The 27,983-nt window shown below is 43.0% G+C and overlaps 1 protein-coding gene across 4 annotated transcripts; it reads left to right on the top strand.

Annotated features, from left to right (window-relative positions):
• Positions 1–58: 58 nt before the first annotated feature.
• On the top strand, positions 59–27,983 carry URB2 (URB2 ribosome biogenesis homolog). Of its 4 annotated transcripts, none has more exons than XM_038533945.1 (11): positions 59–120; positions 2,739–2,877; positions 4,516–4,692; positions 6,854–10,175; positions 12,563–12,784; positions 13,797–13,957; positions 15,831–15,941; positions 17,518–17,760; positions 20,437–20,524; positions 23,718–23,857; positions 27,505–27,983. In XM_038533945.1, the coding sequence occupies exons 2-11, from the start codon at positions 2,752–2,754 to the stop codon at positions 27,700–27,702; spliced, it is 4,788 nt and encodes a 1,595-aa protein (XP_038389873.1). In that variant the 5' UTR covers positions 59–120; positions 2,739–2,751; the 3' UTR covers positions 27,703–27,983. The 4 variants fall into 4 exon arrangements, with proteins under 4 accessions (XP_038389873.1, XP_038389872.1, XP_038389875.1 ...); XM_038533944.1 differs by having other exon boundaries at positions 87–218; XM_038533946.1 differs by lacking the exon at positions 59–120 and adding an exon at positions 663–796 and having other exon boundaries at positions 27,505–27,981.

The raw sequence follows: 27,983 nt of genomic DNA, 5'->3' as shown, positions 1-27,983 counted from the left end.
GGCGGAAGGAGCGCGGGGGCCGGTCTCACGTGGTGGGGCCGCCCGGGAGCCCCGACCGGCCGCCGGCCCGCGCCCGCGCCCGCGCCCGCACCCGCCGTCCCCAGCCGGGCTGGCCGCCAGGTGAGCTGCTCACCCCGGGGCCTGCCTTCCGTCCGCGCCCGCCGCCGCTCTTCGGGGCGGGGCCTGCGGGGAGCGCCCTACCCGAGGGCGGCGTCCAGGTGAGCGCCCTCCCGGAGGCCGCCCCCGAGGTGGGCCCGGTCCCGCGCCGCCGTCCCTGCTCCCTAACCGGGGAGGACCCCCCAGCCTGTGATGGCAAGCGCCGGGGAGAGGCCCCAGGGCTCGCTCCTCCGGCGGCCCCTCGCGTCGCCCCTCGGTGCTCTCTCGCGTCCTGGTTACTTGGTTTCGTGCCGCTCGGCGCGGTTCTGATTGCGGCGGCCCTCGCCGGCCCTCGCGGCAGCGCTAACCGGGTTCTGCGTTCCGCGCTGGGCTTCCTAGTAGCCGGGGGACCTGGAGGGCGCCGAGAGCAGGACGTTCGTCGCCGTCGCGGGGGCGTCTGGGGCGCCTTCGTGACCAGTTGTGCAGACACTTCTCAAGTACTTTGTAGCTGGCACGACGACTTTCTGACGCTGACTTTAGAGGTCTGGGAAGTTGTGGAGTGGGTACCTCCTGGACGTTTTGGCAGAAGGGGAGCACTTCCAGCTCTTGGCCGCTCCTGTTGTGTGACCGAGTGGAGGAGGCTCTCCTGCATGTTGGCGTCCTTCAGGCGGCGTCGGCCTGTGGAGGAGGAGTTCTGAGGGTAGGTCTGTAAGGCTTCAGGCCCCACCGATGGAAGAAATGAAAGTGACCCAACCCTTGGTGTATAGCAGACTCTCTTGCTTTCGTAGTGCATCAGGACCGCGGGACGCAGTGTATGAGATTCATTGGTGTTGCCCAATTTTGCTTTTTATATCCGATATTTCAACTTCAGTATTATGAAAAATTTTCACTTTTGAGGAACAGATTTTTGTTTTATATAACGAGAATGACTTAATATATTTCCCCTTTTTATTATGCCTTTTAGGAAACTCAAAGCTATGTTTACTTCAGGTTTTTAGAATTATAGCTGGTTGGTATGCTCGCTTTCCTTTATTCATAATTTTATTGTGCTCTGGTTTTTTTTTTTTTTTTTTGGATGCTGTGCCTGTCCCTAGGTTTCTATGTAAAGGAAATAAAGTTAGAGTGGGAAGTTACTGTTGCAGTTGAAATACCAGTATTTCTGTTGGGACTAGGTTTATACTGTATTTCTTTTTTTTTTTTTTAATTTTTATTTATTTATGATAGAGAGAGAGAGAGAGGGGCAGAGACACAGGCAGAGGGAGAAGCAGGCTCCATGCACCGGGAGTCCGACGTGGGATTCGATCCCGGGTCTTCAGGATCGCGCCCTGGGCCAAAGGCAGGCGCCAAACCGCTGCACCACCCAGGGATCCCTGTATTTCTTTTTTACTTAGTGAAACATTATTTTCTCCAAATACTGCTTATGTCTCTCAACTATTTGATGGAGCTTGTCTTAATACATAGTCTATTTCAGATGATTTGTGCAGTAATTTTCGGTCTGAAGCCACGTGTGAATCTTCTCTCACAGATCGTTTGAGCACTTTGGGTTTTGCCCGATTGTATTCCTATACAGTCACCTCTGAGGATGTGATGTTTGATCACAGGAGGGATACTTATACGTGTGTGTATAATTCTTCTACCTGCTTTTGTCTGAATTTCCCCCAGGAAATTCATGGGCTAAAGCATTTAAATTTTTTTAAAATTTCAATTCAATTAATATATATTGTATTATTAGTTTCAGAGATAAAATTTAGTCATTCGTCAGATAACACCTGGGTGTTATCTGCAATGTTTTCGAGTGCCCTCCTCAATGCCCATCATCCACTTACCCCATCCCTCCATCCACCTCCCCTCCAGCAACCCTCAGTTTGTTTCCTATAGTTAAGAGTCTCTTATGGTTGGCTTTCCTTTTTATTTTTGTCTTATTTTTTCCTTCCCTTCTCCTTTGTTCATCTGTTTTGTTTCTGAAATTACACGTGAGTGAAATCAGACGGTATGTCTTTCTCTGACTTAACTTGGAACCCTCTAGTTCCATGCATGTCATTGTAAATGGCAAGATTTCATTCTTTTTGATGGCTGAGTAATATTCTATTGTGTATATATACCACATCTTTATCCATTCATCTGTTGATGGACGTCTGGGCTCTTCCCATAGTTTGGCTACTGTGGACATTGTTGCTATAAACGTTACGGTGCTTGTGCCCCTTTGAATCACTGTATCTTTTGGATAAATACCTAGTAATGCATTTGATGGGTTGTGCAGTAGCTCTATTTTTAATTTTTTAAGGAACCTCTGTACTGTTTTCCAAAGTGGCTGTACCAGCTTGCATTCCCACCAACAATATAAGAAGGTTTCCCTTTCTCTGCATCCTTGCCAACATATGCTGTTTCCTGAGTTCATTTTAGGCATTCTGACCAGTGCAAAGTGGTATCTCATTGTGGTTTTGATGTGTATTTCCCCGATTATGGGCTGCAACATTTTATGTATAGATTTATACCCAACAATTTTGTTGATGTATTTTAATTCACTAAAAATTTCTTTAAAGGAGTATATGTTATGTAGATAATAAGATACGTGGTGTTCTTATTTTGGTACTTATTGAGTTTGACCATAATATATATACTTTTTTCATTTTAAATTATAGATAAAGTGTAGCAATGGCTGCTGTTTATTCTGGAATTTCCTTTAAGCTTAAAAGCAAGACAACTTCTTGGGAAGATAAACTAAAACTAGCTCACTTTGCTTGGATTTCCCACCAATGCGTTCTTCCAAATAAAGAGCAAGTAAGTTTAATGTGAAATTTACAGTTTTTATAACCGAAAAGAATGGTCACTTATATAAATTGTACATTGATATTTAGTTAAAATTTGAAAAGATTAAAGGAAAGGTTGGGGAAGGAAGCATCCTGGGTGGCGCAGCGGTTTGGGTTTGGCGCCTACCTTTGGCCCGGGGCGCGATTCTGGAGACCTGGGATCGAATCCCACGTCGGGCTCCCTGCATGGAGCCTGCTTCTCCCTCTGCCTGTGTCTCTGCCTCTCTGTCTCTCTCTGTGTAACTATCATGAATAAATAAATAAAATCTTTAAAAAAAAAAAAAAAAGAAAAAAGAAAAAAATTCTGAGTCAAATATTTCGTTAACCAAGTTTTTCTGTTACAAAGTCTCAGTGTTTTATGTTTGGAAACATCTCTTCTGTTTCAAATCAAGTATATGCATCAGTGAACAAATTCGGAATTGAGTTATAGAAATTAGAATCTGAGTCTATGGGTAGCTCCATTTGTTTGTAAATCCAAGGTGATGCTCCATAAGCAACTGCTTGTTGGTGCTTTATTAAACATCTTTGGAATTTGATAAGTCGACAGGGAGGGAAGTAGAGAAGCCTTAGTATTTGTAGCAGGCTGTTCTAGAAATAGATTAGGAACCGAGAAAGGCTTTTTTCTTTGTTAACATTTTCAAGCTTATCTGGCAAAAAAAAAAAAAATAAAAATAAAAAAAATAAAAGTACTATAGAACACTAGAGACCCCCGGATGTTGAGCTCATGAAATTGGATTAATGCTAGTATTAAAGGAGACAGCACAAAATGTGTCTGTCAAAGATGGATTACATCTATTAAAATGATGATGAGAGGTACAGTATGTAGAACACTCTTACATTCAGTGATTTCTAAACCTGGCTGCCCCTGAGATTTGTTTTAGCAGCTTGATAGTCAACTAACAAGTGCTATCCAGAATGAGATGAAAGGGGAAGTGGTGGTGGCAGTTTGATTAAGGTCTCACCTAGTCTTATGCTGAGATTCTTTTTTTTTTTTTTTCCCTTTGAGCATCTGTCTCTGTTCATACTGTTATTGACAGTTTTGGTATCGTGAAATGAGGCCTCACCACCTTTCCTCATGTGACGAATAAGGAAACATATCACAGTAATAGAAACTATGTCCGCCTCTCTTTTTCATAAAGCACTTTCACAGAAGACTGTCTCTGTCTTCTGATGAGTTAAGTAGACCTAGAGGTTTTACCAGTAACATGGGAAGCCAGGGCACAGAGCTCTGTCTTTGGACTCTGCATTTTTGCTTTTGTGCATACTTAATTTTGTGGCCATTTTGAGCAATTGTTGTTCTAACTTTTGAAATTTAGTATAACTTCAGAAAAGTTAGAAGAAACTGTTAAGAGTTTCATTGGAAACTTTTTATTGGCCCCAGATGATGACAAAATTTTTCTTTCATTTTATTGATTCTTTGATAATAAACATTTGAAGATACTGGAACATTTGTATAATATAATATTACCAAAGATAAGTTTTAAAGGACAGCTTTTTTCCCTGGCAGTTGAGTTTGGTTATGTATGAGATGTCCTTTTAAGCGTCCAGCATCTTTCTTCCTTAATAAAGAAATTCATTTGTTTTTAGAGCATATTTCTTCCAAATTCAGGTACTACTTGATTGGGCAAGACAGTCATTGATTGCATTTTATAAGAAAAAACTTGAACTGAAGGAAGATATTGTTGAAAGGCTTTGGATCTATATAGATAACATTCTACACAGCAAGAAACTGCAGGATCTCCTCAAGAATGGAAAGACAATTAACCTTCAGATTTCCCTGGTCAAGGTAATTCTCTGTTTACCTTGTTGTCCTGTGTGTGTGACATGCATCTCTGTTGATTTCCTGTTAATTATTGAAGATGCAGGACGTATCAAGGTGGAGGAAGAGAAGGAAATGATATTAGAATTATAGTGATGACTGGTATTTATTGAATGTGTATGGTAGGGGTGCCTGGGTGACTCAGTCGATTAAGTGTCTGCCTTTGGCTCAGGTCATGATCCTGGGGTCCTGGGATCAAGTCCTGCATTGGGCTCCCTGCTCAGTGGGGAGTCTGCTTCTCCCTCTATCCTTCTCCACCCACCCTGCTCATGATCTCTCTCTTACTCTCTCAAATAAATAACATCTTTACAAAAGAATGTATATGGTATGCTCTATGCTATATGAAGCACTTTATGTTGTTTAAACGCTGTGTGAAGCACTTTATGTTGTTTAATGTTCAAGGAAAGCTTAGAACTATTTCATAAAGTGGTTGTTGATTACCTTTTAATTGGAAATGTTGCCAGCAAATAATGCTACTTTGTGTTCCTTGCCCCCACCCCCACACTTTTCCATTAGTCTGGAGGAATATCAAAGGCCAAAATCTGAATAGGGATTTGCTCTTGAGTCAAAGTGATTTTGAAGTCTCAGATTAGAATTATGAACTTCATTATCAAAACCGAGTGTTCTGAAATACTGTGAGAATAGTTGGTGACAATAGAAAGCACTAATAATGGATACTTAATGTGTGCTGGGCTCAAAGAGGTTTAGTACTTTGTTAAAAGTCACTCAGCTAGTAATTTGAACATAGATCATTTGGCATAGCTAGGATTTGAACATAGATCTACCTGATTGCAAAGCCTGTGCTCTTAACCATCATTCTGCACTACCCACATGAGTGTGTAGGCCAAAAGAAAATCAGTAAAGGCTGATAATAAGAAAATTAAATAGTTGAGCTGTCTGATGGTTCATAGACTTTAGTGGTTCTTGAGTTTATGTTCTAAATTGTATGTTACTTTTTAAAATAATAGACTGGGCACCAAAGTGGGTTATTCTGATTTGTCCTTTGGGAGTATGGGGAAAAAAATCTTATGTTTTTAAATGTCGTATTTCAATTCGTATACGTTTTATATTTATGTTGAGATAGTAGTAGTATAGTATATACCCATGATTTGGAAAACAGATTATTTTTATTGGGTGCAAATGTGAAAAAAGTTTGGTAGATAAGTTGTATAATCAGAAATATTGACAGTCACTGTAGCAGTGCATTGGCATATAAGTATTTACATTTTTCAGTTTTTCCAGAGCCAGTAGTTACTTGAATGGAGACAATCACACCTGTGTCATTGGGCTGCTAGTGATTTAGCACTCAGGATAAATATGGTTCTTTGATGCTGTAGGGCTGGGAGCAAGCCACTCAGCCTATGAGTAAATTTTGGAATCTGCCTGGGCCTCATTAATTTCTGGTGTTTTTGAATTTTAGAATTTTGGAAGCAGAAGACACTGGTTTTTGCTGTATAATATGCAGTAATTGCTGACATTTGCTTTCCTCTTTCATTTTTTTAAAAAAAGATTTTATTTATTTATTCATGAGAGAAACAGAGAAGCAGAGATATAGGCAGAGGGAGAAGCAGGTTCCATGCAGGGAATCCGATGGGGACTCGATCCCGGGTCTCCAGGATCACACCCTGGACTGAAGGTGGCACTAAACTGCTGAGCCACCCAGGCTGCCCATGCTTTCCTCTTTCAAGAGTACCTTTTGCTTTGGTGTTTTAAATAGAAAAACAGTGTAATTAACTATAAAAATGTATTTTGGGACAAAGGATCATAGCCCAGGGCTACCATCCATCCACCTGTAGCATCTTAAGCTGAATTGCAGGTTTAGGATGTGAGCAAAAGTAATCTTTGCAGTTTAAGTCTTATAAAACCCCAGCTCTTTAAAAAGGGACAGCAGAATTACAAAGGCACTCATCCCTTTTCTGAAATCATGTTGGTAGGAGATGGATATGTGAAGGAGGTACTTTGCCTTCCTTTGGGACATTAAGCAAACATCAAGTTCATTTAGATGTGATGATCTGGGGATTTCTTTCTCGTCAAGATAAGGGCAAAGAGTGAGTTCATTGATTCTCTTGTGTTTTTCTTGTGTATGTGTAGGGTCAGTAATGAGTTTTCTTTCTCTCTTAATGCTCAGATCATAAATGAGAGAATAGCTGAATTCTCTCTTTTGGAATCCCAAAGAAGTATGTGTGCCGTGCTGAGCTGCTGCCAGGGCATCCTCTCAACGCCTGCCCTTGCTGTTATCTACACAGCTAGACAGGAGCTGATAGTGGTGTTGCTGAGCCAGCTGTGCTGGTTGGCCTGTAGACAGCCAGAAAGAGCCATGGTGGCCCAGTTATTTGAAGTCATTCACCTGGCACTTGGCCACTACCTCTCGATCCAGCAACAGCAAGTCAACCCAAGACGTGCCTTTGGGGAGATGACTGGGCACTTGCTCCAGCCCTGCCTGGTCCTGAGGCACTTACTTTCCGGGGGCATGTGGACACAGGCTGGTCAGGGCCAGCTGCGACAGGGGCTGAGCCGGGAGATAAGGAGTCAGATTGAGGCTTTACTTCAAGGTGGAGCTTTTCAGCCCGAGTTGCTCTCGTCCTACAAAGAGGAGCTCTTGGACCAGCAGCAAGGTGACACGAAGATAGGGACCATGAAGAATCTTTTAGCTCCCATGGACACTTTGATTGCTAGGCTGTTAGATGTTGGTTACTGTGAGCCATCCCTTCGTTCTGCTGTTATAGCCAACTCAGTGGCCTTGCTGTATAAGCTCTTTTTAGATTCTTATTTTAAGGAGGGGAACCAGCTTCTCTGCTTCCGGGTACTCTCCAGGCTGTTCGGCTGCTTGAGGATTTCACATCTGCAGGAGGAGCAGATAAAAGCCCTGGCCACGTCAGATTGGACTACAGAACTTCTGGTTGTAGAACAGCTGCTAAATTCAGTGGCCAGCAACAATATCTACAACATTGCTGCTGATAGGATCCGACACGAAGAGGCTCAGTTCCATTTTTACCGCCGTTTGGCTGAGCTGCTGATAAACCATTCTCAAGCATCTGTGCCGGCCTGGTTCCGCTGCCTCAAGGCTTTGATGTCTCTGAATCATTTGATTTTGGAGCCAGACCTGGATGACCTGTTGGCTTCAGCTTGGATCGATGCAGAAGTGACAGACTTTCGAACCAAAAAAGCACAGGAGGCGCTTCTTCATACTCTCTTCCAGACATATGTCAAACTCCGACAAGTGCCGCGGTTGTTTGAGGAGATTTTGGGGGTGATCTGTCGTCCAGCTGCTGAGGAGCTAAGGCAGCCTGTGCTGGCCTCGGGCCCCTCCAGGGTGCTCTGTGAGTGCCTCCTGGAGTTGCCACCAGGTCAGATCTTGGACACATGGTCCCTCTTGTTGGAGAAGTTCCAGTCTTTGGTCTTGCCATATTTGCAGGGTGATGTCGACATGGCCTTGAAATCACTGTCCCTGAGCTCACTGCTGCACTGTATCATGTTCAATATGAGGAGCCTAGACAGCAGCACACCTCTGCCCATCATCAGACGGATGCAGTGCACAATGGAGAGGATGCTCCGAGAGCTTGTAAGGCCCCTGCTGGACCTTCTCCTGGACCTCCAGGTCCCAGAGCTTGAGCTCTGGCTGCAGAAGGTCAGTGACTCTGCACTCCTGCTCTCTTACACTTGGGCCCAGGTTGATGCCATGCTCAGTATAAACTGTAGCCAGTATCACTCTTTGTCTGTGGCTCTAACAGATGTTGCTACAGAGATCTCAAACCTCCCCTTGTTGCTCCCAGGTGTTGAAACACACCAATGGAAGAAGATAGAAAAGTTTACAGCTCAGTTTGACTCTCTTGGCAGGTATTGCTTAGAACAGCTCTACTTGCAGAAAATGAAAAGGACTTTAATGCAAACTAACTTCCAGTCTGAAGAAGCCCTCCGAACTTTGCGGTGTGATGCTGCCTACATTCTTGATTCTGGCAGAGAAAGCTTAAATCAAAGAACAAGAGCTTCCTGGGATGCCCAGGTTGGGACAGTGAGTGCACTCACATACCCTGTAGCTCACTGGCACTTGATTGTGTCAAATCTCACAATTTTGATATCCTATCTTTGTCCAGATGATGTGAGATCCCTGGCTAGCGTGCTGCTAAGAACTTTACCAATGAGTAAAGCCCAAGAAGTTTCAGCAGATGAAGAGCCAAGCATCACACTTGAAAAAATATCCAACTCTATCCTTCACAGCCCTCTCTTTCCAGAAATGCAATCCCTTCATTCTGCTTTCTTAATGTGCCTGACTGAAGGATGTACTAGCATCCTGTGTTCTGGGGCCCAGTGTGACCCAAGTCTTCTCAATCAACAGCTGCCCTGGCTTTTTGAAAAGGACCACATGATGGTGGCTCTTTGGGAAAACAGATTTGCAAAAGTTGGACCTGAAGGTGTAGAACCAAAAGGAGAAATTGCCCAAAACTTATTATCCTTGGTCAAGAGTGACTTCCCCATTCAGCTGGAGGGAGAACAATTAGAGAGCATCCTGGGACTTCTGGAAGTTATTTCTACTCTGCAGCTGGACAGCCTCTTGACTCCCTATCATGTGCATTATTTCCTTCTATTATTGTCCATGGCCATGATCAAGCTGGGGAGCTCTTGCTCCTCCTCACTGACCCTCAAGTTTTTGATGACTTGCTATCGGCTTCTTGGTTACCTGCAGAGAGGGAAAAGTGCTCGCTCAGTGCTCAAGATTATGTATGTTAGTGATATTTTTGAGATTATATTGACCTCGCTGTTCAAAGCCAGTAGTAGGTTGCCTGTTAACATGGATGACCCTTCTTGGTTGGAATTCCTCCAAGTGATAGGGGCGTTCTTAGAACAGCTAATGCAGATGCTTATCCAGATGAAGCTCAGCTTGGTACTTAATTTTGGGAAAATCTCTAGATTCCTCCACAAACTTTACACTGAAGCGATTGCAGGCAAACAGGTGGAAAATCAGAATTGTCGGGGCCAGCAGCTCATTCTGGTGTCTTTAACCAAGTTGTGCCAAGTCCTAGGGCCTTTTGTCAAAGAGCGGAAGCAGCACCACGAGGCCCCAGAAGCACTGTGTGAGCTGCTGCAGAAGGCTGTTCTCCACACAGGAGCTGTGCTGCAGCTCTGCTGGGCCCAGGGTGCCCAGGATCATCACCTTCCCTCCATCTTTATCTCATCAGCCAGCACACTCTTGGAGGCAGATGTAGGCCAGCACCCTAGGCACAGGACAGAGACTTCCCAAATGACAGATGAAATGACGTGCTCACATACTACCTTCTACCAGAGTGTTTACTCTCAACTACTGTCAGAGTTGCCGGCTTTTGCAGAAGACAGTCAGTGTTTTCAAGCAGCCATGCGGTTTTTAACTCTATTCTTTTTGACCCCAGAGCTACATCCCAAGAAGGATTCTGTTTTTACCTCCATGTTTCATTCTATGAGAAAAGTTCTTGCAGGTAAGATATTTTTGTGCTGCCCCCCCCCCCAACCCCTTGTTTGTGCTCTCTCTCTCACGCCCTCTCCATTTCAAATAAATAAATAAAACCTTTAAAGAAAAATCTGCCTTGTTCTATAAGAAACCTGTGCCAATTGCATTTCTTACTCAGCATCATGCTAGGCTTTTGGTAAAAGCTAGTAAGCCACTGGCAAGGTGAGTGGCTTACTACCTGCCCCCCGCCCCCGCCCCCAAGGGCTCCCACCTGCCCCCAAGCCCCTTTGGAAAAGGTATTCATTTTAGAAGGCACAGGCCGGCGGGCCAGGAGAAAATCCCCTCCTGTCCGCTCCCAGGAACTCGTTCCCAGTATTTGCAGTCTCTGCAAGGATAAGCGGTGACCCTCACAGTTCTGCTGTTTACACAAATAGTAACCGTCTTGGTATATTGTTTGGCACTAGTTTTTCATTTATTTTGGAGATTGTTCTAGTTTATAGTTTTAAAGTCTTCTGCTCTTTTTTAGCTTATATCTGTCCTGGCCCAGGATGGTCAGCATGCATAATTTCATCCTTTTTAGTGGCCTTTTTTGTGTCCGATCTCTAGCTCCATCTTCAGCGATTAAGAAAGATCTAAAACCTGCCAACTTAAAAAATGCAACTGATTTAATACTTAGGGAACCTCATAAAATTCCTTGAGGGCCAGACTCGCACTGCCTAGGTCTCAGGGTGGTGCCTGGCCGTCATTAGGCTGTGAGTGCTAACAGGACAGAGGTTTAGCTGTTGTCTCAAGTCTTTTACTCTGATGTCATCCTTTTAGACCAGCCAAACCCAGCCAGTGTACAGAAGCATTCAGTATCTGCTGTCCCCTAGCTCAAAGGCCAACGAGCCAGATCTGTTCCTGTTTCAAGATAGCAGTGTTTCAAGTTGGTGCGGGTTTGTTTTCTTTTTGTTTTGGTTGTTCTTGAGGGGTTGAGGTTAATTAGAATAGTCCTTTGAGGTGAGATTGAGGAGTCTGTCAGCTAAACCTAGCCCCCAGGACACATGCCGACTTCTGTTTCCCAATGAAGAAGCTGTGACAGGCAGAGCCGCAGATGGGGCTGCAGGCGTGCTCAGATACAAAAGCGTAAAGTAGGGCCTTGTAGGAAGCAAAGCTGCCCGGGCTGTCCGGGCCAGCACCAGAACTGAAATGTTGAGGCCAGAATAACACGGCTGTTGTCTCCCTTTCAATAGCCTTTCTATCCCTGCCTTGATTGTGGATTGACTAAAAAGGCTTTGGTGTCACATGTTCTATCCTGTACTGTCAGTGACTCTTTCAGGGAATGGTTTTCACCTTAGTGGAGGCTAGAATTTAGTCTTTTATTAACACTAGTTATAGTCCTAAATGAGTGATCTAAATAGCAGCTGGTGGTCTGAAGCTCTGTCCTCTTCCTCTTTGTTAAACAGAATACTGTGTCTTCCTTTTTCCCTCTACTCCTCTTGACTTGAGGTGGCCTCTAGGGCCTAACTATGTGTCCCTGGACTTGAGGTGCCTCCAACTCCAGGGAAAGAGCCTTAGTTATGGCAGTTTCAGGGGGCCAAGGCCCCCCTGCCCCACTGCTCCTCAGATCATGGGCTGAGGTGCTGCTGTTGGGTCCAGGTCTCATATTCTTGAGCTACTAGACTTGTCTAGAAAAGGGACCAGGGTGAGAGGTCTGAAAGAAATGCCTACTGAGGAGGGTCCAAAGTTTTGAGTGGGGAGAGGGAGGGTTAAGGTGGCTATGAATAACCAAAGTGTGGCCCTCTGTGTTCTCAGGGGTTGTTTCAGGTAGATTGCAGCTCATGAAAGTGAGCATTTGTAAGGAATGCTTTCTTTTCTTTTCTTTTTTTTTTTTTTAAGGAATGCTTTCTGACTGTAGAATAGGCTTTCTTAATTCAATCATAAAAAAACAGTACTTTGGGATCCCTGGGTGGCGCAGCAGTTTGGCGCCTGCCTTTGGCCCAGGGCGCGATCCTGGAGACCCAGGATCGAGTCCCATGTTGGGCTCCCTACATGGAGCCTGCTTCTCCCTCTGCCTGTGTCTCTGCCTCTCTCTCTCTCTCTCTTTCTCTCTGTGACTATCATATAAAAAAAAATTACTTTTACAAATATTTCATATATAGGGGGAACCACGTCCTACTCTAGAGATGAATACAGTGTTGATTTTGACCTAATCAAGTAAATAGACATTCATACAAATCATACAAATCGCAAAACAGTGAAATGCTGTCAGGTTTACTAGAACTATGAGACTGTGGGTTGAGAGTGTGTGGAAAGCATTAGTAGGCAGTGGCCTTTGAGGGATAGGTCAAATGGGTGGACGTCATGGGGAGTGCTAATGTTGAGCCTTCCATGTGGCAGACATTCTGCAGTGCTCCTTTTATTTGCCAACCACAGGAGTTGGTGCTGTTATATGCATTTCACTGATGAGGGAATGGAAGCTCAGAGAACTCATGAGTCCAGGATCTGCTAGCTTGTGGGACACTTGGACCGAGGTCTTTATCTCTCAAAGCCTGTCGTCCCCTTCATCCCCAAAGCTAATTAGTGAGCAAAGACTGGGATGTTGGAAGGTATTCTGGCAACATGGAACAGTCTGCAGGCTGAAATGTGGCTGGGAAGGTAAGCTGGCATCAGATGAAAAGCCTTGAATACCCTGACTTTGGGCTCTAGAATGAAACCCTGGGCTAGAGCACCCTGGGGCCATTAGAAGATTTTCCTACATCAAGTGAGTAACAGCTGGATGACTGCAGCAGGAGGGTCCCTGAAGTGTGGGGTTCTTTTAATGTCTTCAACATTCCTGTCTCTCCCAATGTACCACACCACACCTCTGTCCCTATTGGTGTTATAAAAGAATACAAGCATACCTCATTTTATTGGGCTTTTCTTTATTGAGCTTCACAGATACTACGCTTTTTTACAGTTTGAAGGTTTGTGGCAATCTTGCTCGAGCAGTCTGTTAGCACCATTTTTCCAGCAGGATTTGCTCACTTCGTGTCTCTGTCACATTTTGGCGAATCTTGCAATATCTCCGACTTTTTATTTATTACATTTATTACGATGATCAGTGGTCAGTGATTGCGACTCATTGAAAACTCAGATGGTTAATTTTTCAGCAAGAAAGTATTCTTATATTAAGGTATGTGCATTGATTTTTAAACAACGCTATTGTACACTCAATAGAGCACAGCATAGTGTAAACATAGCTTTTATCTGCTCTGGATAACCCCCAAAATTTATTTGATTTACTTTATTGCAACATTTGCTTTATCACAGTGGTCTGGAACCAAACTTGTCCCATCTCTGAGGTACAGCTGAACAAGGAAAGTAGAAAAAAGTGTAGTGAAATTAGCAATCACTTGTGTCCAGTAGTCCAGTGTTAAGCACTGTTGACAGCTGCTGTCATCCTTCTGGCTCTCCCCTGTGCTGTGGATGCAGTCTACATAGGTCAGCTGTGTGCAGAACACTGTCACTCTGCAACAGGTGGCACACCTTTTTCGCACTATGAGTATTTCCATGCCTCTCAAATTGTGACTTTTAAGGGCTGGGGCCCTATTTGTCATGTGATTATTCTAGTATTTCGCCTGCCCCTTTCCTATCTTATTTTAGCAGTACTGGTTTCTTTTCCACACAGATCCTACAATTCCAGTTCAAGTAATTGAGGACATTGAACCTCATTTGGGAGCCTTGTTCACCCAGATGTTAGAAGTTGGGACAACAGAGGACTTCAGGATGGTGATGCAGTGTATTCTCCAAGGTTTAGATGTTAGTAACATGTGGAAAGCAGATCTGCAGGTGGGTACTCCTTTTTTCCCTTGGGTGGAAGGCACACAAATGATAGCTCAAATGGGAAAACTTATTTGAGATGCGATGTCATCCCTAAAGTTAAACACACAAAATCAAACCCCAGGGGATGTTTGTGGAGAAGCCTGGGGCTTTAGTGTAAGAGGAACTTATTTTTCAAAGGGCAACTTTTTCAAATTACAACTGTGTATACTTATTATGTGAAATACTAAGTATTGCATACTGATAGTGATATGTAAAAAAGCTAAATTCCACTCATCCTATGTGTTAGACATCTGCCATCATACTTCTTAAAAATTTTACTTGGTCACATAGCCCTGATCCTGTTTGAGAATCATTCTGATTAGCAATCTGCCCTGCAGTCCTTTGCACCTTAGGGTATTTGGTAGTTGCTAATAAAGCCCTGCATTTGCATTTGGCATTGCATATTTAGGAGAGCCTCTCTATGAAGTTTACTTGCTGGAATTTGGTCTGCTGAACAGCTCTGTGCTCTGGACTGGTCAGATGTCCCTGCTTGCACAGGAGGAAGAATGTCCCAGAGCCAAGTATCTTGGAGCCAGCAATGCAGCCCATGTATTCTGGTTCTGAGCTTTCTCTGCCTCATGAGTGGCTTCTTAAGTTGCAGTTATAATCAGCACAAAGGCTTGGGTTTTGATTTGGATGGGTGGAGAGCTGGAGAGGGTAATTGAGGTCACAGAGGGACAGCGGGGAGAAATCACATTTCTGTACATGAGGAAGAGGCCCAGGCTGGACCAGGGCCGCTGCTCTGCACCAGCCCCTCCTTGTTGCCTGTGACACTTGCCCTCCTTTCTCTGGAAGTTTTCATTGTGTGCATTTGTGGCACGATTTGGGACCCAGCTTTGAGAAGGCCTCACTGTAGGTTTCTGTTTAAACCAGTCAGAGAAGGTTTATGGAGGAGGCGAGACTGGAGCCTGAGCACTTAGAGCTGGAGAGGATTTGGATGGGGGGATGTTGCCATGGAGACAGGAGGAGGGTGTTATGTGCACAGCAGGGCAGAGGTTGTATAGGTGTGAGGTGGACAGCAAGGAAGACGCCAGTGTTCAGGCCCTTGGTGGGTACACATGTCTTACAGGTGGCTAAGAAAGTGAGCCCCCAGCTTAGGAGAGAGGGCAGGGCTGCCTAGTGGGAGGGAGTGTGTATAGGGCTGTGGCTACTCAGGGCCGGAGAGATGGAAAGTGAGAGCAAAGGGCCTAGGTGAGAATTGTATGGATTGTGGGGCTGCAGTGTTAGGGAGGAAGGGCTGATGGAAGGCTAAAATTGATGATGTAAAATGCCAACATAGGGTTGGACGTTTATTGACATAGACACTCAATAAAGTGAGTTGCCTTCCCACATAGTTCCCTGCTCATGGTTTAAAACCACCTGTAGTCATAGCACCTAATCTAGTTGTTTTACTTTGTCCATGTTTTCCCCGGCTCCTCCTTTTATCCATGAGCGTATGCAGTTCTTGCATGGGTAAGTTACAGCTTGTCGCCTCTTTCCACACTATCTTGACAAAATAAGATCCTGTAATTAGGTTGCTGTGCCCATTTGTGGCCGCCTTTTATTTCACCATCCTGATACATTTGCATGCTTGGTTTAGTGAGATGCTACTGAAATGGCCTCCACTTGGCCACAGTCCTCCTCATTTTATTCATTTATTTCCTGGCTGCTTGGTGATGGAATGGACCTCGCCTCATCCTCTATATTTAGCCCAAACCGGGTCTTGTCCGTGCCTCTGACCCTAGGGTTCTAGTGGGCTCTGCTCTCTCTCTCCAGCACCCGTGATCAGGTTTCTTCCCAAGATGGACTTCTTAAGAGAAAACTGGCTGTTTCTGTTAAGTTTTTGTCCCTTTTCTCTCAGGCCGTTTTGTCAGCTGTTACATTGACCAAGGTGCTCCTGAGCTCCCCACTCAGTGGAGAGAAAGCACGTCTGTTCTGGAGTGCATGCCCGCAGATAGTCACGGCTCTCACTGTGAGTACCCCTTCCTCTCCCTTCATCTCATCGCTCCTGTCCCTCTACAAACAAAAGGCTGCATTTTGGCTTCTGCCAGCTCTGGTTTTATGCAGAATATATTTCTGGGCACTATGTCCTGAAGACAGCAGCCAGTGGAATGCTTTTCTGTCAGTGTGTGTGCTGTGTGTGCATTTGTGTGTCTGCAAACATTGGTGTCTGCTCAAGACGTGGGGGAGAGGTGGAATGAGGGGATGTTGAGCAGCCCCAGGAAGCATTAGGTAGGCAGTAATAGAGGCATGCAGTCATAAGATGGGGCTCCTGTGGAAGTTCGTTTCAAGTAGATGAGATGAGAAGGAATTCTGGGGCTTTCTGTTGTCCCCACAAAAATTCTATGGTCAGTTTAGTGCATTTATTCATTTGTAGAGGGGTGTGTACATTTAAATCTATGATATAGTGAGGAAAAAATGGCTTTATAGAATGGGACAGTAATGTTGCAGATAGATCCCACCCAGTCATTAAATGTTGGCACCTGGTGAAGATAACGTGGCAGTCACATGACTTTGTTTCATTAGCACAAAAACATAGTTTTGATGGGAACCAACTCTGTTTCTGCTCTCTAGAGAGTCTCCAGTCAGTATTCTTGCATTTGGGTTCAAAAGATCAGCATCTCTTTTACCATCAGTATCAGTCATAATTCTCTTGTGCTACCTGAGAGAATTGCCCTGGATTAGCAGATTCTCAGGGCAGGAGGATCTAGAGTAGGCTGAATGTTCCCTTCTGTTCTCTTTGATTGCTTTGTTGTTTTTCTGGGAATTTGTGTTAGTGGATGAATCTCCTCTTTACCTGGTGTGTGTAATGGGTGTCAGGAGGAAGAGTGCAGGGAATAGGGCGGAGGAAGACACACTCGTATGGTGCGTGGTCAGTGTTGGTGGTGGTGCACAGTTGGGCTGTGTACTAGGCTAGAAACCATGCAGGTAAATCTAAAAGTAGATCTTACAGTATGAAGTCAGCACAGTTGGAGTCCCCAGGCAAAGGGAGCACTGTGAGAAGCCCCAGCAGGCCACACCAGGGCTGCTATTTACACCTGGCAACGTGAGGATGAGGGTCACAGTGAGTTCTCCCAGGTTATGTAGGTAAGACTTTGCACTGGCCCTCAAACTGAGCCTGTTCTTTTTATTCTCTAGAACAGTAAGTGAACGTCTTAACTAGAGCTAATTTTTAAGAAATACAACAAATGAACTTTAATTATAGATATGTACAACAAATTATCTTTTTGGGAAAATATAGTGTATGTCTGATGTGAAGTTTACTTGTTCTGAGAAATTGGGCAAATAAACTCTTGTGAGAAGTTATTTCTCTTTGTGGATGATGAGTCCAACAAAAAGCGTGGACCGAAATGGCCAAATCCACAGTAGGTTGCCCTCGGAGATTGAACATTGGGCTCCTTGTCTGTTCAAAGTGCTTTCTGACCACGTTAGTTCACTTTGACATTTTTACCTCTGTCACTTCAGATCTTATCTCTATTTCAGTTTTTGTATTCTTTCTTTAGAGAATCACCTTCATTTTCTTTCCTTTATGCCTTCTTTTTCTATAGCTGCAAAACCGAGAGGCTTGTCAAGAGCAGCCTGTGCTCCTGGCAGTGGTGGGGCCTATTTTGGACCTGCTGGCAGCACTGCTGCGACAGGGGGAGGAGACCATCAGCAATCCACACCATGTCAGCCTGGCTTTCAGTATCCTGCTCACAGTCCCTTTGGACCATCTGAAGCCGCCTGAGTATGGGCGCATCTTCTTGCGGGTGCACAATGTGCTCTTCTCCATCCTGCAGTGTCATCCGAAGGTGAGGAGGAGGAACAGGGCACAGGGCAGGATAATTTAACTTGCAGAACAGCGGCAGTAGAGCTTTACTGTTGGAGGATGGTAAGAACATCAATTTGCCAAGCAAACTTTTTGGTTCCAGTAATTTCCAGGGTCACAGTGGTTTCTTAAGCACAAAAATGTTTGATCTTCACATCAGGCTGTTTGAGTGAGTTTCATCTTTGTTGGGTCTGACACTTGATGGTGTTTGTATACTAGCTATTTAAGGAAGCTCGTTACATTTATTCTCTTTTTACAGACCCCACATTTAAATCTCACTCACTTGCTTTGATCTCTTCATGGGTTTATAACTCAGATGGGTGTAGGGAGCAAGACTTCCCAAGTTCCAGTTGTGTAGTACTCTGCCTTTGAAATTAAACTCAGTAGGAATAAATGTTCCATAGGAAAGATTCCAGTTCAGCCACCATCTATTGAACATTTGCTGTGTGTCTCATTTCACCCTTACAGCAAGTCTGTAGAATAGATGGTAGTCCATTTTATTGACAAAGAAACTGAAGCTCAGAGCTGCTAAGTGATTTGACCTAGCCGAAGCTAAATTTTATATTCAGGACTGTTAATTCTTTGGCCTGGGTTCATTCCACTGCACTACTGCTGTACATGTGACATGTAGAAACTCATAAATAAGATGTATACACATATACACAGACACATTCAACTATTTTTAAGTGTTTTCGTGTTCTCAAGTTAGAGACCTGACAGCAGCACAGTTTTGAAAAAATTTACTGTCTCGTAAACTAAAGCACTCATGATGTTGGGCCTTACTCCAGTGCTTTTGGCCCTGCCTATCTTTTGAGGATATTTTTTTTTTTAATTTTTATTTTGTTAAAGATTTATTTATTTATTCATGAGAGACACAGAGAGAGACAGGCAGAGACATAGGCAGAGGGAGAAGCAGGCTTCATGTAGGGAGCCCAATGTGGGACTTGATCCTGGGTCTCCAGGATCAGGCCCCGGGCCGAAGGCGGCGCTTAAACCTCTGAGCCACCCGGGCTGCCCCAGGATCTTTGTTTTAAATCTCTCTGCTGACTGTTAGATTTTTATGTGACCATACAAATAAATTCAATACGTATCAATTATAAGCTGAAATTGCCCATCTTGCAAAAGATGCAGGATTCCATGCAGTTGATGAAAAGTAATAATAGAAAGCTGTGGGAATCTCCTGCAGAACCATTGACAAATGACCATTTAGCAGAATTAGACCATTTAATGAAAGAAAATTGACAGGGATAATGACATGGTATTGAAGTAAAGAATGATGTGACTAATAATAATAGTTCCCACTCACTATCTCCCACATGGGTTGGGGGCTCCATGTGGTGTGTGATCACACTGTTGGCCATGTGCATAGTTGAGTTGATAAAAGCACCAGGCTAGAATCTGCTTAGGTAAATCTAAAAGGGATAGCATGAGGTCAGCTAAGCCAGGGTACCCAGCACAATGATCAGCAGCTGGTGCCATATTAAGCCAGGGTGTGAATTCAAATAATTTGGCTCTGGATTTGTGTGCTTTTAATCAGTATGCTAGCAGAGGTTTACAAAAGGTCATTGGGAAATTTGATGAAGCTGTGGAATACTTTTGCAAAAATGACCTCTTTCTGAGCATGCTGTGGATGTCAGTAATTTGATGTAAAGAATGGGATGTTAATGCTAGCAAGAATTTGTTTGGATAAATTGTACCAAAGAAAAAATGTCAACACGTGATTTAGTCTTTGTTCATTCTAAGAATTCTGAGAAAAGAGCACAACTGTCCAGTAATTTTTTAAAGCACTGTTGGACGTATTTTGTGTCTGTATTGTCCAGCACAGTAACCACAGGCCACGTGTGTCTTGAGCACTTGAAATGTGGTCTAGGAGCCATATGACTAGGAACTGAATTTTAATTAATTTAAGTTTAAGTAGCCTCATGTAGCTCATGGCTGCTTTATTGGATAGTGTGTTGTTTGGGTTATGACCTAAAGGTGATTGAATATAAAAGAAGCATGTTTTAGAATTTTCATATAGGGCAGCCCGGTGGCTCAATGGTTTAGCACCACCTTCAGCCCAGGGCCTGATCCTGGAGACCCAGGATCAAGTCCCACGTTGGCCTCCCTGCATGGAGCCTGCTTCTCCCTCTGCCTGTGTCTCTGCCTCTCTCTCTGTGTCTCTCATGAATAAACAAATAAAATCTTAAAAACAATTTTTTTCATATAATTTTTTGAGATAAAAATCTTAGCCTGTTCATCAGTAAAAAAATGAGAAGTTTGGGTCCTTCTTTTAAGTGGATTTGCTTTATATAACCTCTTTCTAATGCATTATACTCGAATATATTGTCTATTGTTTGTTCTATTATTTATTTCTGCCCATTTCCAGAATGTATGAGTAACAGCTTACAGTATAGATTAAGCAAAATCTAAACTCAGATCACTCACTTAGATTCCTAAAGTTAGAAGCCCTATCCGAAACCATTAAAACAAATGTTAAAGAGTCAAGTAGGGTGGGTGAGTGGTTCCCTGGAAAGTTCAGGCAAAAAAGAAGTTGCCAATGCTGTTTTGAGCATCTTGATAGATATGGGGTTAAGAAGGAAATAAACATGAGCTCTTTTAAAGTAGAACTTGAAATAAATAATTACATGTTTTTATATTCTTTTGCTTCTTATTACAGGTAATGCTGAAAGCCATTCCTTCTTTCTTGAACTGTTTTAATAGATTGCTGTTTTCGGTTATGCATGAAGGGAGGCAGAAAGACAAAGGTAATTCAAAGTAATAGTATCAGATACATGATTTCAAATGTATTTATCTTGTGATGTCTCTGGCCTCATATGTTACTGAAAATAAAACCACCCAGTTGAGCTTAAGTAAGAAATGTTCAGATCACTCAATGAATGCCCAAAACAATTTTTTAAAAAATTTCAGACTGCCCCCCCCTTTTTTTGCTATGTCCAAAACAATGAGTACATTTATGATCTCCTAATTGAAATAGTTCTTTTCCTGGAAAAAAGGGAAAAAAAGAAAGGAAGAAAGAAAAAGAGAGAGAGAAAGAAAAGAAAAAGAAAGAAGGAAAGAAAGAAAAAGAAAGAAAGAAAAGAAAGAAAAGAAAAGAAAAGAATCTAGATTCAGGAAATATTTACTCTTATGTAGAGGGGATATAAAGTGACTGCAATTCCATTCTTGCCCTGAAGGAGTTCCTAGTTTGGTGGGGAAGTTAAAAAAGAATGAGCAAAAAAAAAAAAATAAAAAAAAATAAAAAAAATAAAAAAGAATGAGCAGTTATAGAGCTATTGCATTTTACAAAAGGGATGAGGTCTGGCAAGTCATCATTTCAGCCTTATTTTGGCAAGGTTGTATTTGTTTACAATGAAGTGAACTGCCATATGGTGATGGCATAAATTACAGTACAGTTTGTTTTCAGCCTTGAAGGTTGTTGATTCTTGCTAAATTTCTAGTTTGGGGGAGATTCTCATTTAAAAATTTGCATATAAATTGAGGCAGTCTATATTATGCTTTTTCAAATTTACAGAGTGTGGTACCTGATGGGATGCTCTGGGACCAACAAGGTGGATTTTATAACTCAACTTGAAGGGTGTCTGGGAAGAACCTGTGACAGCAGTTCTAGACTAATCAGAAGTGCAGGAGTGCTACTCAATTTCTCCCCTTCCTGTGTGAATCACTTTAATGGGTTCAGACTTGTAGATTTAAGCTACTTAAACCATACATTTTTTTTTTTTTTTTTGAGAAAAAAGAAAAGGTATAGTTAACACTGGGCTATAATTCCCAAATTATTCTGCCTCATTTTGAGATTAGGTCAGTGGCAGTGAGATCTTTTGCTTTCTCCCAGGCCTAGTGCAGAGCAATGTAATACTGGTGTCAGTGTCAAATTGTGAATATGTTTAGGAGAAGGGTAGGGAAACGGGTTCCATCTCCCAAGCTGTCCTTGGTCATTTGGTGGTGGCTAACTGTGGCACTGTGTTGAGGCCCTTAAGGTCATGATCATGTTTGAGCTCAGCAAGAAGAATCCTTGTTTTTACTAGTGATGTCTTCCTTGACAGGAAATGGGAAATGGCAGTGTGGTGGAGGCCCTGGTTCAGCCCTTGCTGAGCAGTAGGGGAACAGAGCCCTCATCACACTGCCACAGGAGTGTCCAGCGTGTATTTGTGAGTCCTTTGTCATTTGTTCTGAGGGAGTGCAGGGGTGTGTTTCACAAGTGTGACACTGCTGTGTCCATGTGGTGCAGCTCAGGTGCCTCCCATCTGCCAAGACTCAGTTCTCTGATGTGTTCATAGCTTAACTAAGTGGAGTTTTAACTATTTACTCTTTTCTTATTGGTATCTAATGCACTTTTTAAATCTTTTAAAATTTAAAAAAATTATTTATTTATTATTTTTAAAGATTTTATGTATTTATTTGAGAGAGAGCACAAGCAGGGGGAGTGGCAGGCAGAGGGAGAAGGAGAAGCAGGCTCCCCTCTGAGCAGGGAGCCTGATGTGGGGCTTGATCCCAGGACCCCAAGGCATGACCTGATCCAAAGGCAGACACTAAACCGACTGAGCCACTCAGGTGCCCCACTGCACTCTTTTTAAAAAAGATTTTGTTTATTTATTTGAGAGAGACAGCACAAGCCAGGGGTGAGGAGAGGGAGATGGAGAAGCAGACCCCCCACTGAGCAGGGAGCCTGACACGGGGCTTGATCCAGGACTCTGAGATCATGACCCAAGCTGAAGGCAGAAGCTTAACCAACTGCCCTCTAGGCACCCCTATTAGTGTACTCTTAATAACCACACATTGTGTGGCTGAAATGCCAGGTATTCACTGAGCTGCACATGTGTGCTGAGCATTCTGAAAAGAGGAAAGAAATGGTACATAATATTCAAGTGCTTCACTAAAGTTCTTGCCTGTTGAAATGTCCAGTGAATGCTAGAAGTTTACATAACTTCATAAAATTACATTGTGTCTAGAAAAATGGTCTATATGTAACATGTTTATATGTATATTCAGGGTTTTTAAAAAAGACATTGTGCATCTAAAACTGAAGTTTATTGAGTCATAAAATATGTGTAACAAACTGCATCTGTTTAAAGTGTACAATTGTGAATGAGTTTTGATAGGTAAATTCATTCAGGAAACTGTCTCCACAATCAAAATACACAACATTCGCATCATCCCGACAAGAGTCCTCTTACAGCTATTCTTGTTCTGGCCCCATTCCCAGCCAACCACTGATCTGCTTTTTTTCAATATAGATTTGTTTGCAGTTTGTAGAATTTTACAGAAATGGGTATATTTCTTTATGCTGTGTGAAAGCTGGGAAAGGTACTCTGGCCTGTGCTGGGGTTTCCCACTTTGCTCTGTTGTGTATGCCTAAGGGAGCGGGTATGACTAGGGCCTCAGGGACGTTGTAGGCTATTAGAATCCTTGAGAGGAGTTTGTTAAGAAGGGCCTGGGTGGTCCTGTCACCTTAAGGTGGAGAACTAGGAAATCAGAAGTCAATCTGGGAAGACAGGAAGATATCTAATAGTGATGGCTGAGTCTTATATCTATCTGCCTATACAATTTCTGAAACATAGAAGGCAAAGGCATAATTAGGCCGTCTCATCTTTAAAATCCTATGATGTAAGAAACCATGTTTTTTAAAGATAATTTTCCAATTTAAATCTTCCTTATAGATCTCCACCTCTTTTTAAAATACAATAGCAATAGTAGACTTCATCCTAAAAATTTTGATTATTCTAGACTCCTGAAAAACCCCATGTACTCTTGAGTATTTTAAGTGGTCTTTCCTTTGTAATATAGATAAATATTTGGATATACTATCTCTCCCTCATTCTGTCTGTGAAATAAGCCAGTTAACAAGTCTAGAATAAAGGGAAGACTTGAATAATTTTCAGCTGTATTAAATGTATGAAATTAGAAGGGACTAATTACTTTGGAAACACTCTGCTTCCATAGGAGGCACAGATGATCTGTCGGTGGTCCTCGAGTGTGCCCGTCTGGTGCAAAGGATGTACAGCCACATCGCAGCTCGGGCCGAAGAGTTCACAGTGTTTTCTCCCTTTATGGTGGCCCACTATGTCACCGAGGTGCAGAAGGTAAACCAAGCTCACTCATTCGCTCTCACTCTCGCTCTCACCAAGTGCTTTCATTTGTCATCCTTTGTGGCAGGTCTTCTCAACCATAGTGGCGGGTGATGTTTTGAGCTTGATGGTCCCAAACCATGTGTTGTAGCAGGCTGTCCTGCCCATCTGAATGGTTCAGCAGTAGCCCTGCGGGGTCCCTGGGATGACTGATTGAAGCTAGCAATGCCTAGAACCTGGAAGGTGGTCCATGACCACTGGTTCTCCCTTCTTGCTGCAGCACAAGCTGCAGGGTCTGTTCTGGTCAGTCTCTTGAGTAATGAGTGAGATAAAATGCTTTCCAGGTTCAAGAACAGGAGCTCTCCTAGGGCTAGGGTTAACAGTGACCAGGGAGAAGGGTCTTGGGACCCCCCAACAGCAGGAGTTCAAAAGTTTATCCTCTTGGAATGCATCGTGCATTTGAGTCAGCTGCTCTCAAATGCTCAAAGTAGATGCACAGTGGAGATAATGGCAGATTCGTTCAGCTCCTTTAAACAAAAATACTTTTGTCCTATTTAATCTGACATTTTGACTTAATATATTTTTTGGATAATTAATTCAATGTCAGCAGTGGTCTCACTTTGGAATGTCAGCATGTTATATCTAAAATTCCACAAGACCCTCTGTGACCCAAGCAGTGAAGCTCACTACAAGACTTAGTACCTTACTTTGTTTAAATTGAATGTCAGAGGCTTCGAGTACAGTGTGTTTCTGTGCATATCTACTTTTGCAGGTATAGATAATACATCTGTGTTGTTTATATTGCTCTCTGTAGAATAGCCCCCCTTTGTAAGTCTTGTAAGAATAATGTTAAAACCACTGGTAAACTTGTTACATAAGAGATTTTCCTCAAGGGAGATGGGGCTGAATGAGCTTTCTCAGAAAATCTGGTGTTACATCCGTTTTTATTCTGACCCTGTTTCATGATGAATGAAATGAATGAAATGATGAATCTATAACATTAAATACTTTTCAGACACGGTGGCCCTGCTCGCCTTAGCCAGTGGAGATGCCTGCCATGTGGTGTGGGCACTTGGCTCGGTTTGAAATGGGATGGGGGTTGGGGGGGTGCCCTGCAAGATGCAGCCCAGCCCTGTGGGTACGCACTGGGTCTTCACCAGGCATGGTGTGTGGAGGATTGGTGGCAACATGCAAGGACCCCTAAGTCAGCGTTCACTGAGAGATGGGCTTCGTGTTTGGTTTCCTTGGAATTGCTTAGCCTTTTTATAGAATCTTGATATTTTCCAGGCACTGAAGTTATTGATATGTAAGCCTTTACTGAAGGAAAAGCCGGCATTATTTTCTGATTCAGTGAAAAATAAAGTGAGAGATAGTAATATCACTTAACTAAGGTCCAAGAAGGGAGATGATAATTTGAACCCTTAAGTCACTAATTATTATTCTGAGATTTACTTTATGAAAGTCTCTGGTTTCCAGGCCTCATTATTCATGTCTAATTTATGCTTCTCAGTTATTTATTTTTAATCTTGAAAGCCAAAGGCCTTGGGAATTATCTAAGGCTGTAGCATCCCAGAATTCATTGGCAAGAGTCTATGGTTTATCTTTCATTTGTTTTTTGACTCAGTAATGAAGAAAATATTCCATATGTATTAGAGGCTTCTGCTGAAAACTGGAAATCTTTCTAGACCAGAAAGACATTTGTAATTTTAATTAAATGCTAGATAGCAAGTACAGCTAAATGAACCTCCTTTGCATTCCCCCCATAGTCTTGTGGAGTGGGTGTGGGTGAAGGTCTGGTGGTGAGCTGGTGAGACCGTGTCAGGCAGGATACACAGTGACTCCTACAGACCTTGTATCCTCCATACAGTAATGTGTCACTGTGGGGATGTGCTAGGGAAATCTGGTCACTTGTCTCTTTCATCCATAGATCAGATTTACATCAGTCTATGTTGACAGTCTAGGGTAAATAGTTTGTACTGCCTATTCTGTGTAAGGTCCTTTTTTTTTTTTTTTTTAAAGTAAGGTCCTTTTAGGCTACTGAGAGATCTTTTCATTCATAGGTCAATGATGTTCACTGATGTCATAGAAACTGACACCCCCCCCCCCCCCCATTTTATAAACAAGTTGATGGAAAGAGAAAGATACACAGTGGTTTTACAGGCCGGCTGCTGCCTGTCTCCCTGTGACCCAGCAGAGCTGCATGCTTGGCACCATCCTTTGACTAAGAAGTCTCAGCATGAGGGGATGGGGGAGCGTGTGGGCCCTGGCCTCCAACTGGTGGGCTTCAGCTCTCAGTTCTGTCACTGGGACAGTTACTTCACCTACTGCCTTTGGAATTAGAAATACCTGTTCAGTGAGTGCTGATTAGACAAATTAATAAGCAGTCGACTTATAGGATCCTTACCCAGCCAATAAGATTCAGGACTTCTTTTGTTTTTTTGTTTTATTTTTCCTTCCTTCTCTGATGCCTTCTGCTGAAGTCACAGACAGTTCTATCTCCAGTCCTTGACTGTTCTTATCAACTATAAACAGTAAATTTTAAGATGATTGTCAGAAATTTTTTGAGCTGTCATGTGAAAATGACCATAACTTTGAACAACAGCATCTTGGTAACAGAAGGCACATACCTAGGCCTCTAGGTATGTGCCTTCTAGTGGTTGCTTTGGTGAATCAGACTTCTAGTGAATACCATATATCCTTGCCAGAAGCTAGCTACATGTTTGTAGAGGGGCTTTAACTCTTTTAGGCCAACAAGACATTAAGGAAGAATTTACCAAATCCGAGGCCAGTCTGCCGGAACATTCCAGTTGCTTTTTGGTTTCAACTCCTGGGATATTCAGACGGTTTAGTACCAGGTTCAGCTGAAACCTGAATGGTTGTGGCAGGTGTGAGTAGAGCCTGCTCTCTCAGCCTTTTTGTCTAGGCAGTAGTCTGAATCTCTCATCTGAAAGTTTGTGCACAATATCCAGTACAGTTGGAGCCAGCCTGACCGTTCTTCCTGCTGTGCCCCAGATTGTAGCTAACCCAGAAGTTCAGGGAAGAAAGACATCTGAAGGCTCAAGAACCAATACAGCCATCCTGTGGCAGTTAGAAATTCAGGTCCTCTTGAGCGATTGTTAGAAATAAAAAGATGTATGAAGTGTAACCATAAATCACAACTGATTTGTTTGGATATGATGTGATCTGGCTACTAATATAGGCCTATGAATGATCCATTTGCAGAGTAGGAGCCTGCCAGCACACCTTGCTATGGGAGAAGGTGGGGTCAGTCCCATAGAGAACGTTACTGTCGTTGTGCCACATTAGTGTGACTTCCAGTGCGATTCGTCATGGCAAAGAATTTGGCATAATGTGCAGGTGGCTCTCATAAGATTTGTAAGTTTAAAGATTCCAGTGTTTAAATGCCCCTGATAGGCATCATTTACTGAGTAGCAAAACTACTCTGTAATTTTGTGAGGCTTTATTCCAGGCTTTTGTTACTTGAGTTGCCTTTTATTTATCTAAGACACAAATCTTTAAGATAGGAGTATTTATTTATATGCAAAATTATAATGTAAAAGAAATATCTTTTCTCAAATTGGGGGCTGAAGTTGAAACTCGTCCGGTCCTCTGAGGGCATGGTCTGTGTTTGCTCTTATGGTGGGCGTTTCCTCCTTTTGCAGGTCACCTTGTACCCCACGGTGAAGGGCCTTCTACAGGAAGGCATTTACCTCATCCTGGACCTCTGCATTGAGCCAGATGTCCAGTTCCTGCGGGTCTCCCTGCAGCCGGGGGTGAGAGACATCTTTAAGGAGCTGTATAATGATTATGTGAAATACCACAAGGCGAAACATGAAGGAGAGAAAAGATACACAGCCTGAGGCCTCGTTCTGGAAGTGCTGCTGATGTTACTGTGGAGTGGCTTTGGCCCCCTGTTCTGGAAGAGTTGGAGAGGGAAAGAATTCAGGTGTTCTAATTTCTGTTGTTGAGATATGTGGAAAACACTTTTGAGTTTATGTAATATATATACTATATTTTACAGCCCTGTTTTCCACACTGAATATTTTTTAACAGATCTTTTTATGCAGTATGTATTGCAATAGAATTCTGATCACTGACCTTGGAATAAGGTGAATTTAATAAAAAATTACTGAACCTCTTT

Source organism: Canis lupus, chromosome 4, assembly GCF_011100685.1.
Source record: "Canis lupus familiaris isolate Mischka breed German Shepherd chromosome 4, alternate assembly UU_Cfam_GSD_1.0, whole genome shotgun sequence".
NCBI classification, from domain to species: domain Eukaryota; kingdom Metazoa; phylum Chordata; class Mammalia; order Carnivora; family Canidae; genus Canis; species Canis lupus.
Note: the sequence above shows the minus strand (reverse complement) of the source record. Positions and strands in the feature narration are given on the sequence as shown.

Bases quoted from the DNA above. Each gene is read 5' to 3' on its own strand.
- URB2 (XM_038533945.1), top strand. From the start codon at position 2,752: ATGGCTGCTGTTTATTCTGGAATTTCCTTTAAGCTTAAAAGCAAGACA. The intron at 13,958-15,830 runs GTGGGTACTCCT...CTTTTCTCTCAG, and splicing joins TGTGGAAAGCAGATCTGCAG to GCCGTTTTGTCAGCTGTTAC. The intron at 15,942-17,517 runs GTGAGTACCCCT...CTTTTTCTATAG, and splicing joins AGATAGTCACGGCTCTCACT to CTGCAAAACCGAGAGGCTTG.